Source organism: Xiphophorus maculatus, chromosome 22 (genome assembly GCF_002775205.1).
Source record: "Xiphophorus maculatus strain JP 163 A chromosome 22, X_maculatus-5.0-male, whole genome shotgun sequence".
In the NCBI taxonomy this organism is placed as follows: domain Eukaryota; kingdom Metazoa; phylum Chordata; class Actinopteri; order Cyprinodontiformes; family Poeciliidae; genus Xiphophorus; species Xiphophorus maculatus.
In genome coordinates, this window is record NC_036464.1 from 12,309,841 (window position 1) to 12,330,322 (window position 20,482).

General features: G+C 35.3%; 2 protein-coding genes across 3 annotated transcripts; one reads left to right on the forward strand and one right to left on the reverse strand.

The window, feature by feature from the left end:
* The first annotated feature begins 1,936 nt into the window (after positions 1-1,936).
* On the forward strand, positions 1,937-14,280 carry hmgcll1 (3-hydroxymethyl-3-methylglutaryl-CoA lyase like 1). 2 transcript variants are annotated; one of them, XM_005811875.2, is made up of 9 exons: positions 1,937-2,257; positions 3,775-3,852; positions 4,144-4,251; positions 4,561-4,656; positions 4,797-4,945; positions 5,298-5,361; positions 5,581-5,769; positions 11,969-12,094; positions 12,478-14,274. In XM_005811875.2, the coding sequence occupies exons 1-9, from the start codon at positions 2,162-2,164 to the stop codon at positions 12,580-12,582; spliced, it is 1,011 nt and encodes a 336-aa protein (XP_005811932.1). In that variant the 5' UTR covers positions 1,937-2,161; the 3' UTR covers positions 12,583-14,274. The 2 variants fall into 2 exon arrangements, with proteins under 2 accessions (XP_005811932.1, XP_023183579.1); XM_023327811.1 differs by lacking the exon at positions 1,937-2,257 and adding an exon at positions 2,285-2,384 and having other exon boundaries at positions 12,478-14,280.
* A 380-nt stretch (positions 14,281-14,660) lies between these two features.
* On the reverse strand, positions 14,661-20,300 carry gfral (GDNF family receptor alpha like; the record flags this gene model as incomplete). Its single annotated transcript, XM_014473636.2, has 9 exons — positions 14,661-15,147; positions 15,242-15,323; positions 15,434-15,514; positions 15,601-15,860; positions 17,529-17,859; positions 18,687-18,746; positions 18,923-19,078; positions 19,796-19,924; positions 20,096-20,300. Coding segments are annotated over 9 exons (1,371 nt in total), but the record flags the coding sequence as incomplete, so codon positions are not given.
* Positions 20,301-20,482: the final 182 nt, after the last annotated feature.

Genomic DNA, 20,482 nt, shown 5'->3' on the forward strand with positions numbered 1-20,482 from the left:
AATTGTTTGGGTTTTTTCCATCTGGAGCACATTTGAATATGATGATTCAAACTTAATCGAGGAAAACTGAAAATGTGCTTATATACATTCATTCTGGTGTGAATACATGTTTTTTTTTAAAATTACAAATAGTTTAAGGGAATTGTTTCTGTTGGACTTCACCACCAACTGGTTACAGCAAATCTTTTCATTTCTCAAGTGTCATAATAATTACTTTTATGGTGATAGTGACAGGCAATTCACATCAAGACCAGGACTCACATGCTGAACAGTTTGGTTAAATATACGATGTAGAAATATAAAACGGATGGGAGATGAAAATTGATTTAATATGGTTCCCTATACATTTTCAGTAAACATCAGAGCTTGAAACTACTTTCATGCCTTGATGAAATCTGGATTCCATAAAGTAATTTCTCACATCTGTGTCCTTTTTTTTAATAGCCAGAGAGTTTGAGCATAGACAACTTTTTTTTGTCTTTTTTTTTTACATTCTCTTTTTTCCTGCTTTCCTGCTGGACTAAGCGATTGTAGGAAATAGATGAATGAATGGACATTTTCTTTCTTGGAAATTTGGTGAAATTTTATTTAATCCCACACAAATAGTAAAAGAGCTTTTCTTTTTTAAATTCTAGTTTAAATGTTGTACTGTTTACAGTACAATGAAGGAAACAAATTATGTTAAGTTTAATTTTAAATATCCTCATAGCTTTTAAGATGTCAGATTAACTGCTGTAAAATGACAAATTGTCAAACAAATTTAATTCACATGCTAACATAAATAGAGTATTCCCCTTCAATAGATTTATTTCTGAGAGGAGAAAGAGCCATGAAGGCCATTACTTAAATGTGACCTTCTGCAGCTGGTTTCTGTCATCGTAAATCACCATTACTAAGTGTTACTGAAAGAAAAAAATGTCAAACCCAAACAACATAAAACACAAATAATAAAAATCTAAAAGTATGTGTTTATCCTAAACAATACATTCAATGAATATTTAAAATGATATAGAAACAGGGATTGTTATAGTAAAATGATTAAACACATATAATTACAAATGAATCTGCAAAATAGAATTTTATTGGTTTCCAGTTCAAGTTTTGATCAGATAGACATTACACTGAAAATAAAAATCTAACTTTTAGCCTGATTAAAGACAAATAGCCTGATCAGATCGAAATTCCCGTTAAGTTGCTGCACTTTTATTCTGTTTCTTAAAAGAGTTTGAATACATGACAGACAGAAAAAGTCAGAAAAGTGTTTTAACATTTAGGGCATCTGATATCTCTTTACATTGAATTTCCAAGTCCCTCCTTTTTAAAGCTGATCCCATGAGTTTCCCGCCTTCCTAGTACAGAGAGGAGATGGTTGAAGGTGAGGGCTTCATTAAGTCTCTCTATTGTTAACATCTGGGTTCAGAAATACTCGCGCTCTGGTAAATCTTGACCTGCCTTATCAAGGGGTTTTATTACACCATGCAGTTGATATTGGCAGCAGTGGCAGGTCAGGCAATGAAAGCCTCCAATGATTTAGGACACAAGAGATCAATGTAAGCAGGCTGTTTCCCTGCAGCCTTCAGCTCTGAGCTGAAAAGGGGAGCAGAACGTCTCTCCTCTTGTTAACTCAACATAAACACATATCAAGTGTGAATAAGTCAACTCCTATTGAATGCTTTGAAGCTCAAACGTTGTGAATTTCTTGACAGCAGTTTTTTCTATTATTTTTTTTTTTTAGTTTGACAGAATATTTTTATTATTTTACAAAACATAGTTCTTACATTTTTAGTAGTTTCAATCTTTCCTACCTACAATTTCTCCTCTCATTTTTCTTTTGGCATCTTTCTTTCTCATTTTTTGTCTCTTTTTTCTTCTTTCTCTTTTCTTTATTTGGTTCTTGGCTCATTTTTTGCACTTACTTTTCCACACCGTTTCTCCTTTATGACAGCCACCCTCCCTCCTTTGCACCAACTCTTCCTGTCAGAGATGTGGTTGCCATGACAACTGCTGAATCACCCTCCACCCAGTCTGCAGCCTTCCTCTAATGTCATCTTCCTATGCAGCATGGACGTCCACCATACAGGCCCGAATTAGTGTGCAGATTATCACAGCAACCTGCTGATACATGTTCTTTTTCCTGAGGAGTTGAGCAGCAATCAGCCTGATGGGTAACGTACCCACTACAGTGAAGCACTGCCTGAGCTATAAGCAAGTCATCGAGGAATACCCTTGGTTTAGAAGCTGGCTGCAGGAAGAGAAGGTGGGCATAATATTTCCTGTTTTTTTGTGTTTTTCCTAATCTGCTGCACATGTTCTGTGATATAACTTCCTCATTACCGAAAGGCCTCTTAGCAGCCACTCGTCATACTGCTAAAGCTGCCAACAAGGTAATAGCAATTCATTGAACTGTTTCTGCTTTTCTTGATTTATGGCAGTAATTTCACATTTAGTAAAAGCTTGAATTGATGTCATTCTGGCTGTTTTTATGTACTGTATTACTAACATAATTGTCTAAATCATCCCATCTCAACATTTTCTTGGTGCGTTTGATATATCCACAGAAATCAAGATTTTCTTGTTTTCAGTTGGAACAGTTGAAATAGACTGCAAATTGAACTTGAAATATGACTCGGAAAGCACATTTTTCAGATAAGTTCTGAGTTCAAATTTAATATGGCTACTTTACAAATAAACAAAGTTAAACAGATCTAGCACTTTATTATCCTTTACCTCATTAAGCAAGTGTGACACAAAGCTGTGTGCAATCTGTGTGTTACCACAGTTTGTCAATTTGTAATTTGTTTACTTTTTATATGCAGAAGATTCTTAATTATATTTTGTTATTTGTTTATTCTGGAAACAGTTTGCATCACAACAGTTCAAATATTAACTAAGGTGTATAGTCATTCCCTGATCTGAGTACCAACTTTGGGGGCAATTCATAAACAACATCTGGTGGATGAGTAATCTGTTTAAATGATACAAACTGGATTTATTTTACAAATCTAATCTCATGGAACTAGTTAAGTTTAATATAGTAATCGGTGAAATTATTGGGGGTTTTTTCCATCGCTGCTGTTTATATCTCAAGACATTTGTCTTGATGAACATAAATGAAAATAAATGTTTTTTTTTAATTAATAATAAATTAATAATATTTATTATTTTTACATAAACATAAATGTAAATGAACATAAACAAAGAAAAGAAATGCATTGACATTTTTCATTTTGCTAAAGGGGATATTATGTAAAATTGACTGTTTTCCGCTCAATATCTGTTAATGCAACATCCTAACAATTGTATTTATTTGTTACACTAAAAAACATGTTACCAATTTAGCAACTTTCAACAAATTTACAGATTTTTGCATACATCTTAGTCTGCTTTGTTTGCTTACTTTGTCTTGGACCAAACCAATCAAATACATTAGCAAACCAATAAAATTACTCATGCTTTCAAAAGTTGTTTTGAAAGTTTACTGAAAAGCACTCCTGGTATTAATTAGGAGAATATTAGTTGTTGTTTGCGTGCAGTTACCATGGTTCTTTTCTTTAGCTTTGTCTTGATGACATGCATTCTGAGTTTCCTTTATAATGAGATGACAGACTTATTTATAGTCTCTCAGATTTCACATGGCTTTGAGATATTAAGTAATTTATGTTCAGAATAGCATGTCCTGGGGCATTCCATCACAACACTGTGGATAATTTTACAAGCTTTCATTATTATGCTGAGTAATATTCTGCTTTAGTCAAATTACTGTTTTCTCTGCAGATCATTACCAAACATGTCTATCCAGAGTTTGTGAAAATTGTTGAAGTTGGGCCAAGAGATGGACTTCAAAATGAAAAGGTATTTGATGTGTCACTCACAAACCACATTTATTTATATGGATACCTTTTACAATTACTACATCCCTCACTCCAGAAAAATATTTTTGTTTTCCATTACACATAAACAATTTAAAAATGTCTGAGTTACCTACAGTGGAGTTTTTAACTATTATTTTAGCATGCTGTACATCCATTACTGCCTTCTACAAGGTTAGGGTTTTTCAAATTAAATGCTTATACCATTTGTGTGACTCTCATAAAAACATTGTTTTAGGATAAAACTACGCTGACCTGTTTCATTGTTCCCCAGGAAATTGTTCCAACAAGGGTGAAAATCCAGCTGATAGACATGCTCTCAACTACAGGTCTGTCTGTGATTGAGGCCACCAGCTTTGTCTCTTCAAAGTGGGTACCGCAGGTAATAGCTCTTTTTTGTGCACAACAGCAGAGTGCTGAGTGATTTATTAGGAACTATTTCTTGCTGCATATGTATTGATGGAAATGTGCTCCTGTGGTTTGATCCACTGACGGTTTTTATAGTTTGTGGTCTGCTTGTTTTAGCATTCCATGCCATAAATTGCACTTCATTTATTTACTTAAAAAGAAAAAAAAATGCTCTTCAAAATTTCACATGAAACTTATTCTCTTCATGGTGACAAATTTGTGTCACAGAACATGCTTTGAAGGCTTATTGTACTTTTTCACATCTTTTTTCATACACATTTAGATGGCAGACCACACAGATGTTGTCAAAGGAATCCAGAGAGTGCCTCATGTTCAATATCCTGTTTTGACTCCTAACATCCAAGGTTTTCAGGATGCCGTAAGCTTTTAGAGTCTTTTCAGTGTGGTAAATTTTGAGTTATATAATTAAAAACAGAATTTAGTCACTCTTGTATGTTGGCTTCATACTAAGGTAGGACTTAAAAATCATTTTGAAAATAAGATCTTTGATGTTTAAAGGTTGCAGCGGGTGCCACGGAAGTGGCTGTGTTGGGGTCGGCTTCTGAAACCTTCTGCAGAAGAAATATCAACTGTTCTATTTCTGAAAGCATGCTGCGGTTTGAGGAGGTCATTAGTACTGCCAAGGATCGACAAATCCCTGTTCGTGGGTTTGTATTCTAAATGTTTAATGTCACATTTAACAGAAGATGAATTACACATCTCACTACTGTGTTATACTGAATAACAGATCTACTGTGAAGGATAAAAATAAGTTTCCATAAAGAAGAAAAACAAACCAGATAGCACAGTTCCAGATGTTAACCAGATTATTTTAAACTATGTCTAAACCACAAGTCCAAATGGACTGTAAGTCTTTCCCAGTAAAGACACCACTGAGTCTTTGGAATCAAATAAGCAACAGCTTTTGAGGTTTTTCATGTTAAAAAAAATGCTGGTATTTAGAGATTGTTTAGGTTTTTGACAGTTAAGCTTGGATAAATATACTCTTTTGTATTTCAGGTATGTTTCTTGTGCCCTTGGGTGTCCCCATGAGGGACACATCGAACCATCGCAAGTTGCTGAGGTAAAAATGTATTTACACTTTTAGCACACCTTCCTTACGAAATTACTTTGCGAATTAATCACCACTGCTTTCAATTACTTAGTACTTACTTATCAGTATGTTTCTTTTTGTTTCTTGTTCATATATTGAAGATATAAAGTTGGCAGTCTGTTTAATTGATGCTTTTCAGTGCAATCGCCTCTTTGTGACAATATTTACCACATTTTTACTATTCTTTAGGTAGCGAAAAAGTTGTATGAAATGGGCTGTTATGAGATTTCCTTGGGAGATACTGTTGGAGTTGGTACTCCAGGCTCCATGTTCAAGATGCTGCAGAAGGTGATGAATGACGTCCCGATCAGTGCTCTTGCCGTTCACTGCCATGACACTTATGGTCAAGCACTTCCTAACATCCTTACTGCTCTTCAGGTAGGTCTCCTGGTATATGGCATGGACCATAGATCATGCCATGGATCAGGCATCATAGTTCCAGGCTTTTACTATCTCAAAAGCACTATTTTACTTCTTATAATTATTACTTTTACACATCAACTTTTGTTGTACCATTTGTTGTATTTCTGTACTTCTTTACCAGAAATGGAGGTACATCTTGTCTTGGAATTGATTATAATATCTGCATTTAAGTATCTATGAATATATTTGTAGATCCAGAAAGCTTTTGCGTAAATGTTTAATGTGGATCTTGATCTTATGACTGCATAAGCTAATATTAATGAATAATACTTTCTTCTAACTGCCAACAATGTAGAGATCAGAAGCATTGTTTAAGGTTGTGATGAGTACTATCATTTGATAAATAAGATAATCTAACTTAAATAAAATATTCCCAATCTAACTTGTTTGACATTTTATTTAAGTTAGATTATCTAAACTAGAGACAACATTCACTTTTTGCTTTCAGATAAAATAACATTAACTATTTTCTTTTTTTCCCTTGAAAAATGTAAAACAAAAACAAAAAAAGTTAAATTCACAGTCCTCCTGGAACAGTGAAACAGTCAACAGATAAGAGCTTAAAAATATACATTCTGTTTCTGCAGAAAGTAACATTACTCACAAATAATCTGGTGGAAAAAATGGAGTAATTTAAACAAAATAAAATGTTTGTTGTACTCCATATCTTGAAAATAACCTGTACAACAGAGAGCAATGACAGTGATAATAACTCACAAAAGCATAACTGTAATCAGTGGACAAGGCATCATTTGGGGTGTTTTTCACCATGTTGCCTGCAGCAAGTGCAAACCTGACACACATCCAGACATAAAACAGAGGTAAATGAGATATGGCTGTATCAGTTCTCTGGAGCACATTGTCACTGCACATGAGGAAGCTCATTGGGGGCTGGGTGGGTCAACAGATGTGAAGGGGTCAGGACAAAGGCTCACCTATTCGGTGTCTGTTGGACAAAGCAACTGGGAGTGAGGTGGATGGAAGGGCCCTGGGGGGCTCCTAACTCGTCTGTCGCTTGGCTGTTGAACTCTCTGACAATGCTGTGCTTAAAGCTGCTGGAAAATGATCCTTTTATTTGCTTTGTGCTGGGAATGTGGTGAATAGTGCTGCAGACTCAAACTCGAAAGTTTTCAAACCACCTTCTTTTCTTGATTATGCAGAAAAAAATGTAAATTTTAACTGCATAATAAAATGCATAAATACTGAAACATATGATCACATTTACAACTGATTTTGTAGTCTAAATAAGTTGCAAGCTTTAGGATGTTGAAAAGCTGAACATTGTCAGTTTTAAAAAGCAAGCATTACTAAAGTTGTTATCTTTAACAGTGGAGTGAAAGAGCATTGTGAGTCAGTGAAATTCTTTTGCGGATCGTACTCGATATGATTCATCACAGCTGTGGCATACGCAGAGAAAATAATAGCAGCCGGGGATATTTAGCTTACCATTTGCTCACCCATAAACAAGAAGGAAATGAAAGATTTTATCATAGTTTTTCATTACTGTGTGCCAGAACTCCGCACCACCAACCGAGAGAGAAATGAATTCCCCCAGTGCTGTCAGCCCTGAGTCACCTCTTTTGTTCCTGATAAAGACATTCCTTGGTCTTTGTAACTTCTTTTTTTTTTCAGGAGGTCGGGGGTAGCTTTGTCTGTAACCTACTGGGGCAAGTCACACAATGACAATGTATGTGGTTAGATTTCACAGGCTTGGCATGGAAATTTTCATATCCTTTCCTGCAATTTTGGTATAGTGTGCACTACTGCGTCTGGGATTTACAGTAGCCTATGTTCTCTTTACAGGATGGCTGGCAGTCAGGTAGCATTAGAGGAACTTGTTAGTCTTATTTCTTGCACATTTACAACATTTTGTATTATAAGAGACAATGATCAGATTATCATGGTCAGAGTGTCAGTTGTTGCTACCTGACAGCAGAGCATTTGAAAAGTATTTTTAATTGAAATTCCATCAAAAATCTTATTATAATTTTCTATGGGTCACAAAAAAAAATCACAAATTCTAAAAAATTATTATAAACTTCTAAACTTTAGTACCTTATTTTTCCTAATCACATCGTCTTTGAATCCAGTTCTGGGATCTGTGGTGTTTAGCTTTTTACTCAAAAGGTTAAATTTAAATAATTCAAACATTTTGTAAAGTCATAGTATTTATTTATAAAAACTGGTCTATTTCAGTGTAACTCTTTCTTTTGCTTCTTGTCATGTTCTGTAGATAAATACATGCCCTGACAATATGAGACACATAATTGTGAAAAGACCAAACTCTTGTGTCCCTTCCCTGTGGTCCTACTACATATCTGCAGAAATGCACATCTCTGTCAGTCTGTGCTTCTCAAGATTGTTGGTTTGCTGCAGCTCTGATTACGGAGGAAAAACAACTTACCTTTATAGGAAAATTGTTTATCCTCCACCATCAGTGTCCATGCTAACGAAATTGGGCATTAACGCCAGGTTCTGCTTTGGAGAAGGAGAAGTAGCCTAGCACACAGCAAGGGGCAGGATGTGATCAGTAAGTACAGAGGTGAGATTGAATGTGATAAGGTTGTGTTTTAAGCTAACATTACTATGTTTAAGCATGCAAATAAATGCCAAATGTATAAATTTTCAGTTTTTCCCAAACTGTTTATTAAGGCTTGAACGTTGCATTGAGATGGTATTATTTTCATTTTGAATTATTTCTCTTTTTTTGCAGGTTTTTTTTTTTTTTTGATAGGCTCTACATCAAGGTTCAAAATAATAAAATTAACATATTTTCTACATTTCTTAATTGCATAATTCTTTAAACCTTTTTGAAAGAGTTTTACTTAAGACATTCTGTATTTGGATTGAGGACACTGTTTGTTCTGGATGCAATAAACCTACCAATGCATGAAATGGCTTGCATGAAACTTCCTTACATTTCCTTATTTTTAATACATAAAGAAGTCATGAAGTAAAGCGATATCCTGTGGGGTTCTTTGGCACATTACCTTTTTCTTCTTCCACTGGTCTTTGGTTTGCTTTCTTCCTGCGAGTTTTTTTTTTTTTTTACATTTTTGGAACAAGGAGGTTTGTGTTTCACTGTAGGACATGTGTCAGTTTAGTTTTAGCTCATTTGTTTATGTATCTCAGCTTCATTTCCCGTTTTAAATACACACTGCTTTTCCTTTGACGCAGTTTTCATACTAAATTGTGATTATGTAGCTCCGAAAACCTCATCCAGTCGTAGTTTAGAATGCCAACATGCTTACCCCAAATCATTGTAGTTTGAAAAGCCACATTGTCTTTATCCAGGAATGCATTGTTTTCAACACAGCCACAGCTTGGTGAATATTATTTTTTTATGCTAAGCACACATCTGGTTTCTGGGCGCTGCAAGTCTAACTGAGCGTTGGAAAGCTTAAGGACTGACCACCAGTTCCTGCATGATTAGCGGTACAGGAGATGCTGTTGAGGGGCTACATTCATGCTGAAGGCTTGTGACCTTATAGTGGTGGCAGCTTAGAGCAGGACGATTGACATGGAAGATTACAACTCTGTGTTTATTTTACAAAAAAAAAGAGATCTGCCTTGAAAAGTATCCTCCTCTGGCTTTTACCAAGGCCTGGAAACCTGGTGCACGGGTAACATACACCTCCTTCTCTCCCTTTGCCAACACAAACAGCAATTACTGCTGGCTCAGACAAACCCTGAAAGAAGCAGGTTCTTGTCTGCAAGAAAATCACCCAATTAGCTTCATTGTTCCAAAATAGCTGTAAAGGTCCTTTTTAATTTAAGTTGCATGGTCGTGCTCCACAGGGTGGAAGCCCCATGTGACCCGAATGCCATTGAGAGGACCACTGTGTTAATTTAGTCTCACTGTAGGATCCTCCGACATCTGGCTCTGACACAGAAGCTGGAAAACAACTTTAATATTCTCATGATAGACCCATGGACATGTGGAAAACATCCACAGACTGACTGAAACCAGAAGTTTTGGCTTTGGTGTCTTTTGGTGTGAAAATAATAGTAAACTCATGGTGACTTGGAACATTTGCATGAAAAACAAAATACTTGTGTCTGTTGTGTCCATGTGCTCAAAATATTTTTATTTTTCCAATAATAAAGAACTGGAAACTTGATAGGCAACATTTTTAGGCAGAACAGCTATAATTGTACTACGTATTCATTTTTATCTGTACATTTACATTTAAATAGTGGAAGAACATATATTAAATCCTGATGCTACTGTTACACATAAACTGCCCCAATGTGAGACGATAAAAGGTATTTCTATTCTATTATATACGTTTCTCATGACCACATGCTCAGCATGTTTTATTTGGATTTTAACTCACAAAGTGAACATAAAAGAACACATTTGTTTAAAACAAATGTGTTCTTTTGTGTTTTGTGAAAAGACAAAGAAAAGTGGGTGCATATTTCTATCCTGGGCCTTTACCATGAAAACCCCAAATAAAACAGAATACAACCGAATGCCTTACAAGAGTCATCAAACATGGAGTTTAATTCTCCTTAGAACCTTTTCAGAGAGCATTATTGAACAAACAACATCAAGAGCAAGAAACTTATTAGACAAGCGCAGGAAAATAAATTTAATTGAACAAACCAGATTTTATTTGAACTGGACAGTGAATGTTAATGATCAAAAATTATTTGTGCAAATACACCGGATTTAGCAAAATGCAACTCTACAACCACAGTCCTATAAAACAAACACAACACACACACAAATAACGCAAAATGTTATTTTTGAAAGTACAAGAACGCGCAAAGAACAGCTGCAAAAAACATAAAAACAATTAAACTTGGTTCTAATATACCTATATCTAAGCGCTATGCTAGTAGATTTATGAAAACATCTGTCATAACATACTAAATAAAATAGGAAGTTCTCAAATGATGCAAAGGTTGATGGAAGCCTTTTTAACCAGGGTAAGACTTCATAAAATCATCACTTTTGAACATCTTGCAAAGATCAATCTGAAAAATATGGCACAGTTTTAAATAAATAAGGAGAACATTAAACAGGGAAGCTTCGTGGTAGCTCTGGAGAAGCTCAAGTGGAAGAATCTAACTATTAGTTATTAGCATGAGCAGTACAGATCTAGCCTTTGTGTAACAGTGGTGATAAGATGGCTTAGCAGAAGCCATTTGTAGTTTTCACCAAGCTCACATAGGAAACAAGTGGAAGATGGTGATATGGGCAGATGAAACCAAAATGATCTTTGCTTTACTGAAATGTAAGTGTGCAAATGTAGATACTATTTATCACCCTGCTCACAATTTATCCATGGTGAGACATGGTGGTAGCAGCATCATGCTACAGGGAAACAGTAAAGCTGCTCAGAGTTAAGGGGAAGATGGACATAGCTAAACAAAGAAGAATATCTTTTTGAGGCAGCAAATACTTGAGCTTTGATTAGTTATTTACCTTCAAAGGATCACAGCGTCAAACACGAAGCCAGCGCTAAGAAAGGTTTATATCAGAATCTACTCAAGCCAAGGATTTTGCTATATACTATACTACATGCTTTCCAGTTTTCAGTTATGTATTACTTAATGTTAGTCACATAAAATTTTAATACAATACATTTAATTATTTCAGTAAATTCTAGCTTTGCATTTAATTCAACATATTCAAACAGTATCAGATGTATGAATAATTTTTAAATTTCTATACCTAAACAAGTTCCTTTTAAACTGCAACAATGATTGGTTTGTATTCATTTTTGGAGACATGTCACATTGACAAGACTGGATGATGAAAAAATGGCAAGAAAGATAATCCCTGTGGTCGAGAGCAGAATAGTCCTGTAAAAACATGAGTAACCAGGAGGATCAGTAACACATAAAATGTCCTGTTCAGTATTTATAATATTCCTCTCTCAGGAACAAGACCATAATTATATAGTGTTGGCAGTGAACGCTGGCAGAGAGGATGACTAGGCCATACTGTGGGACTTTTCTTTGCCCACTCATCTTCAGGAGCAGAGCCCACAGTTCTCCGGAAAAGCCGTAAAACATGACCGCAGGTCTGGCGAGGTGCAGGGCACCAGACAGAACAATCAAACAGAACAAGATTGTTCCTGGATTTAATGTGATGTGAAGGTTGCTTAGAGGTGCTGAATGTCCCTGTTGTTTGTCCTCACAGATGGGAGTCTCTGTGGTGGACTCTGCAGTAGCAGGCCTCGGTGGTTGCCCCTACGCTCAGGGTTTATCTGGCAATGTTTCAACAGAGGATGTTCTTTACATGCTCCATGGCATGGGCATTGAAACTGTAAGTTTGTCTTTATAGTTCAGTTTGGCCGACCTGCTGTATATCATGTCTCAGTAATCCCCCAGAAAACCAAACCCACACAATCCTTCAGACCATATTGACATAAACTGATTGCTCTGCAAATACGCTGCTCTGTAAACGTTTATTTTTCCAATATCAATGTCTTTACACAACTTATGCAAGAGCAAGAAGGCACTGCACTTGTGCTACCTCAAACTCTTTAACAATCCCTACCCCTGCTGGTGGAATGTTTCTATTGCAGATTAATTTTTTGTTGTGTCTTTCTTTGTGCTGGAATCTAACCTGAATTATTACTGTTGTGTTTTGCCTTGAGTAGTAGGAATATAGAAATATATTCTATACATGCTCTTTCTGTTTCACAGGGAGTGAACCTTGACAAAGTCATAGAAGCTGGTGACTTTATATGCAACGCTTTAGGTCGCAGGACAAACTCCAAGGTGGCTCAGGCAAGAAGCAGGACACTTTGAGGATGCTATGCACATTTATATAACACTTGCTTTTTAAGGGTGTATTCTGTTGTTTTTCTTTTCAGATCTGTTTTCTGCACCTTTGTATTTGAATTTATTGATTCTTGTTTTTCATTCAACAAAACTTCTGACTGTTAGGACCTTGATAGTGTTCAGAACCAGTCCAAGTTGTTATGGCACCCAAGGTACAAAGTTGATCTATGGGCTCACTCTACCACCTTCCACAGCATCACTGAGCATGCTTGTGCTGTGCCTGGTCGTTTATTCGTCTTGCATTAATTACAGCTAATGTTAACATTAACCAGAGTGCCAGTTTCTGTTGAAATGTCCGAGAACAAATGGACATGCTACAAGGGATACATGCTACCACTTCTTGGGAGCATACTGTGACAATTCACAGCAGTACTACCCAATGGGTTAAAGTATTTCTTTTCCCTGCTAGATTGCAGCTACAATCTATACCACCCAAAGAACCCAATAATTTTGCTAAAAATGAAGGAATTAGAGCTCCTTTACTGTTTTTGTTTTCTTTATCCCTGATTGAAATAACTGTGATCATACCTGCTATTTATTTTTGTGTCTGTCTTGCCAAGTTGCAATATAAAATAAAAAGATGCTATCTAAAAAGACTCTGGATTGATATTATCTCAAATAAATCCCAGCAGTGTATGTTTATTCTGTACAGGGCCCTTTGAAAATCAGATAAGAGAAGATTCGAGAGGAGGAGCTCCAACAGTACAAAGTTATGTTTCCTGTGGTTGAAGTGTGCAGATGTGTGACGTTTACAACCATTAATCATGGAAATTAGATCCATTTAAATTTTCAGTCATTCATTTTAACTGTTTTGTCCTCAGAGTTGAAAGATGATACAACAACAATTGAGCACACAAACGTAAGTTCAGTTTATCCAGAGTTGCTTTCGGGAAGTATTTCTATACCTGCTGCATTTTTACAACTTATCTCCATGGTGCTTCCAGTCTTTTTGTACTCTAGATCATGTAATTTGAAATTTCTCCAAAATGAATAAATTGAATGTTTTATCAAATGTCACCAATAGTTTATTCAGCTGTGCCTAAAAAAATATTATTGACCATTTTCAAATAATTAGGTTTTTGTCCAGGAGGAGTGAGTGCTGTAAGTCAGTGACCTGAAGCATCCTGCTAGATTTTCTCAGACATTTTTTTTAAACTACATTGAATAATGAACTGAATTTAATGCACTCCATGTTGAATAAGTAGAATTAATTGGAATATACAGTATGTATGATTGAATTGAAATGACTTTTTTTGTGAAGTGCCTTGGGATGATATGCTGTGAATTGGCTTGATACAAATAAACTGAAGTAAATTGAATGAGACGGCCATACTACTGGAGAGTTTTTAAATGAAACTGTTAACTATCCAAAATGTTCAAGGATTATTTTCCATAATTAAACAATATGTGCTTTAACTAATAAATACATGGGTGAAGTTTTAGAAGTTGCTTTAATGTTTTATATCATTTTGAAAACTGAGCAGTGTAGAAAAAACAGATGTTTGTTCAGAAGGTACTCTACTTTTCACCTTTAGCTGAACGATTCATAATTTTTCTGTTTACCTTGGAACTAAAATCTAATAAGCAAACAAAGTATAATCCAGTCCTTTGATTAGATATTGATACATGCACTTATTGAAAATAACCTTGAATCATATCAAGTTACTTTCTTAGTCAGAATTTTTGTGAAATGACCTGTATATTTATTATAGGCTAAGGGGCTGTGAAACTTTCATTAACCTCTGTAAATACTGCACCGGAGGACATAAAGTTGATCTTGGGGCTACAAGAACAACTTTTGCAAATTAAATGCAAATTCCTGCAGCTGCAGGACATTCACTTCACATTTTTAACACCAGAAATATAGATTAAAAGCAATGTTCAAAAACTTCCAAAACAAAAGCAGAATTTTGTAATTAAGGAGTAGATAAAGAGAATGACATATTTTGTTTTACAAAATTTGGGCAATAAATTAAAAAATATTGAGAATGCATTTTCTTATATTTCATTATTACATACTATTTGTTAATATTAAGTGAGGGGAAAAGTTCAGGAAGGTGTAAATAGTTTTGCAAGGCACTGAATGACTCCAGGATGTGATACTTTGAGTAGGGAATTTGTTTTGCAACATAATAACTTCCACCAGGCAGTTACCTCCAGATACAATTATCTATTTAAAACCGAAAGGAGTAGTGACAGATACAGTTGCTAATAAAGAAGTCCTCAGAAATCACTAAGTCATTGAGAACCAACTTCAGGTCACAGAAAATGTTCTTTCAGTTTAATAAACTTTGTGTGAACCCATCTGCTTATTTAAACTGGTAGCACCTCTTCTAAATGCCTAAAACCTTCAAACCTAATGTTCCATAACTTATTATAAAATGATAAATATACAAGGGAAGGAAAACCTTTTAGAATCTGAACCACATAAAATATGAAACTAAAAAATAGTCATGAAAGGGATGTTATATTATAAAATGACGATTCACCTTTTTTTGATGGTTAAGTTTTATCTGATCTCTCCTTTTCAACCTAAAGGAAAAAATGATGAAAAACAATGTTTTTCTGTTGCAACATCAGAGAAATGTCAGTCCTTTCAAAGAAAATGTATACATGGTTGACGTACCTCATCTTACTGAGAAAAACCAGAGGTGATATTATGACAACTCCAGCAAGGAAGATAGCTGAAAAGGCATACAAGAGGTAACCTAAAAGAAATAAATAAAACAATTTTTGTCATATCAGTTTTATGTTTTTTGGTATTTAGTATCTATTATAGAATTAAATAAAAATGATTGAATTTCAAAAGCTGCTTTACCATATGACCACATGTGAACCTGCTCAGATTCATTGATTTCAGGTGGTTTGGAAGGGCCGCTGCTGCTTTTCACCAGTTTTACTGAAAAAAAGAAAAGTTATTCAAATTCTTATAAATATTGAAAATAATTATTTGAAACACTTCTTAGATGTAAATACACTACTTACTAAAGTGTAGTCTATTGTGAAATACTTCAAGAATCATGTTGCACATTCGTAGATGATTGCTCTGCACACCTTTGCATGTGCAAGGATGATGAAGCACTGTGCCCAAAGTAGCTAAGAAGGCCTTTCTGCATTCAGAATTTGTGCCAAGGATAAGAGCTGGATCCTTTAATGTAAAACATTCATTTTCTTGGAGATTTCTTTCACTGCATATGATTTCTTCATGGTTCCAACATTTGTCTTGGAGTGTTTTCAAGAGGTACCTAATGAATCAGGAAGAAAAACAACCACACCGGCAACATGTTTTGATAAGAGGTCGGCATTCCTAACAAGCATACTGTTCTAAGAAATAACTTGAGAAGGAGAACAGAACTGAATGTTCTGTGTGTACAAGACATTCTTGCATGCCCTCCATTGCAATAGGCAACATTTTTAGTAGAGATGGAATTTACGAAGTTGTATTTGTTAAAAAAAAAAAATCCAATAATTAATTTTGTATCACTGGTTTATCTTGTAGCTGCATGGTCACAGGTGATGAAAGCTGACTCAAGTTTTTACCACACAGTAACTTGTGTGGCATCCCTAGTCTGACACAGAGAAAAAAGTAAAAGTAAAAGTAATCATTCAGCTAAATTGAATAATATGGTATTAGTATTAGTAATACATATCTACTAACTGTGCGCAGGTTAAGAAAAAGCATGCAAAAGCTAATTTAAAATTTGCTGCAAAAAATGGAGAAGTTCATGAAATACTGATAAATATAACTGAACAGTTTGAGAGTAATTGCACACATTATGTTTGGAGGGAATTGTCTCCCAGTGTACCTAACTGGTAAAAGGTTGAATGGAGAATTTCACTGAAATATTCTTGATAAAAATCCAAAGATAAAATGAAGCTTTTGGTTTTGCTTTTTCAAGGGTTACTTTGCCAACATCTGTAGTATGGGGTAATCAACAATGTTTTAATGTGGGTTTTTTTTTAGAACATTACAACTCGAGCTGCTTCAAGCCATCTAGCCTGAACCTTTGATGTTATGTCACTGCCATCTACTTGTGGAAAGGTGAATGAACAGCAAAAGTGCTAAACATACATTGCCACACTGAGAACAAAATTACCCTATTTCATCTCGTATGGTACAAAATGGCTTTTAAACTTTGACTCCTTTTACAAATAGCCAGTTGATCTCACTTGATCTCATTGATTTTCTGCTTCCAATAATTGTGACTGCCACCTCCCTTCTGTCACAAGTCCACTTCTGTTTCAGCTTTTAAGATATCAGAGTATCTGATACCATCACCATTGTCTGCTAAATTACTTTTATGTCTATAATGACAGAGATAAAAACGTTATATTTAAAAGGTTTCATCAGCAGTAATCATCTTGGCTCTCTGCAAGAAAATCAAACGTCGTTTCTTATTGATTCCAACATTTTCACAGTCAAAATCATTTTTAACCATTAACACCAGTTTTCCTTCCCCTTTCCTTCCTACTTCTCCACATATTTCAAAAGCCTTTTATAGGACCGTCAGCCTGAGTCAAAAAACACACAGTCTTCAGACAGTTTTACTGTTTTTGAGGACCTTCATGTTAGAATCCACTTGCAAACCAGGGTTTTCATTAGTTTTTTTTTCTCCCTAGTTATCTTTAATAAGCAGCTGCTAAGTATGCTAAGATTTGTCTCGAATCTTAGCATACTTTATGTCTGCTGCTGGATTTATATTACCTTGGTGCCTGGCACATTAGTTCCCTATAGCAGGATCCATAAAAACCTGCATACAAATTCATTGTATTCCAACAAATATTTTGTATTAATTTTGGGATATTTTCCAGGGCATGAATCTTTAAAACTCGAGTTCCTTCCAGTTCAGGAAGTATTCCTTTTATCACAATTAATGTATTTACTTTTTATTTAGGACTGGAGAAGAACCTACCTGCAGTTGCTGTCTTGGACACACTGAGTGAGCCTTTCTTGGCAGATCCTTGTCTCAACTCCACAAGCCCCACTCTGCAGCCCGGATTTCATGAGCAAACAGCTTTGATCTGAGTCATCACACTCACACATCACCAGCATCTCGGCAGACTGTTGAGGCATGCCTCCGTAGAACTGTTGAATTTCCCGCCGACACCTTTCATTGTCACACTGATCAGCCATGCAGGCTTGAAGAACAGGTGTGAGATGCCTGTTGCAAACAGACTCACTCACACAAAGACTAATGCGGTCCACACAGGATCCAGAGCCTTCATGCACTGCAAGAAGCACATCTATAGCAGAGAAAGTGAGTGATGAACATATAAACGTATTTTCATGTGGGCTTGTTGATATGAAATTTATGCTAAACAATAAATAAACCAGCCAATAAATAAACCAGCTCTAGTTAGTCCACAATTTAGATTTCATAAAGGGACAGAGCGGAGGACTTATGAAAACTCAAAGAAATAGAAGGGCAAAGAAAGGAACTAAAAAATGGTTAAAGAATGAAATACCTATAATTACAAATTAACATCAGCTTGGTTTGTCCTAGTTTAGGGTTTAGTTTAGTTTAGGGCTGCCAACAGAGTACCACCATTACATGACAATTGGGGTTGGAAGATCATGTAGCAAATATGATACAACCTAGCATATTGTTTTGGCAAACTTTGTACAATTAAGGTAAGGAGAAACAGACAAATAGAGAAATTCTAGAGACTCTGAGGATGAATGGATTGTTTCCAAGAGAGGAAACAAAGCAAGGCAATATAATTTCACTAAGAATGTGTAGCATTTATTTCCCTTTTCAATACCTGTCGTAACACATAGATAAAGAAAGGGACTGAATTGTTTTTCTTTGTATGTGTGCAACAATACATTAGGTCAGTTTGTAAAAGCAGAGGATAAATAATTTTGATATGTCACAGCCCAAAACAGAAGTCTCTGAGTATTTAATTAATACCAGAAAGTTTGTCTAAAACTGTACCATTCTAATAATTTAGGTGTTAATTATTTAGGTCGTTACAGACATCTGGTGTGGAGTTCATATCAATATGCCAAATTGAAATGGATGTACTGTATATCCCATTGTGTTTTTTCATAATAAATAAGTCATTTTCACCATTGCCTGCTAAATTACTGGATTTCCAGTCAGTCAGTGTGATCTTCCTCTGCTGAATTGCTGTTTAAACAAGAAGAGACGGAATTAGTTTTCAAATACTCATTAAACTGTATGCGTTTCTGGACATTTTCTACCATACAGCAACCAGTGTTTATATATCTCATCGCCTTTGGTAAACAAAACCATAATTTCAGACATTAATGCTTAACCCAAGCATGAATGAGAGAACACAGCACCTGGCTTTTTCAGGCATTGTGTGGCCAGTACTTGTATGGAGTCACAGAGCTCCTCCTCCCATGCACACACACACCCTTGCAGGGATGGAAATTGGTCCAGTGCAGCCTGGATGGTCAAGTTACAGTTCTCTGAATCTTTTATTTGGCACCTGTCATCTGGAATATCACAAACAGAAGAGAAAGGCAGATAAACAAGGTTTTCTGTGGGGTTTTCTACCTCACATGTCAGATGCTTTACACCTCATGTCAGTTTTAGATGTTAAACATATTAATGATCTTTATAAGGCTCTACTATTATTGAGACTTAACCTGAGCCTGAATAACACAGAACAGATTATAAAATGCCATTATTAACTAAATGAGATAAACAAAAAAAAAACAGTAAAGGTTTGCTTATCATTAATAATCTATTCAAAACACAAGACATACATAGAAACCATAGCTTTTGTGTAACCATCAATTATTCAGAATAAGGTTAGAGAAACAATAAAAAAAAAAAAAATTAAGATTGCAATGATAAATTTTCACCTTGTCCACCTGTTATTATTTTAAAAGTAGATTACCAAAAAAACATTTTATAACTACAACATCAATTAAAGACTTTTTGATTTCTTTTAAAATTAGTGGTGAGATTGTCACTAAATTTGAAATAATTAAATGACTAAAGAACACCAAGTGTGAAATTAAGTTGTATATTAAATTTCACAACTGTGAATTAGTGAATTAATTTCTGGTTTCATAAACAACTCTGATTTAGATGGAAACATAGTCCTTACATGGCACCTGGTTTCACAAATCTATACCAAAAAGTAACATTTTTAAGAGAGAAAATCCAACTGTAAACATGTTATTTTCTTCTCCTTAATATTTTACCCTCACAGTTGCCAGCGACAAGTGCCCTCTCACAGCTGCATAAGTCTGACATGCAGGTCTCCACTGAAGCCAAAAACCCAGAAGCTGGAGATGAGAAGCTGAAACTGGATATCTCCATAAAAGTAATTCCTAAAATACACATTGAAATGACATCTTTTAAATAATATTCCTTAACTATACTGATTACAGGTGCATTAAAACTAATTACTGGTCTTGTTGAAAAGCTGTTAACAAAATTTCACAGACACAAATTTTCATTTTTGTCATTTGTTGAAGCAACGTTTTGTAAAGTTTACTCACCAAGAATAAGTCCAACATCCAGATGTAACAACTGCATGTTGGCTGCTGTGATGACGACTGATTCCTCCCTGAGCCTGATCTGTCCTTCCCCGTGGAGTTCCAGCTGAAGCAGTGATTCACCACCCACAGAGTCAACATGATGTAACACATTTATTACAGCCTCTACTTGTAATCCCAAAACAGATGCAAAGATGCAACATTCTGAATTTATTTACACAATTAGAGTTCTACAGTATTTAAAGATTTGGGGAATATCAGTTAATGATTTATCCATTTAAGGGTTCTGTCTTCCCATTTGGGTTTTTGCGGAGCTTCTATATTTGTGTTGTTTCTGTTACCCTTATTAATTTATCTTATCTTCCACCTGTTTCATGTGACTAAGCCGTT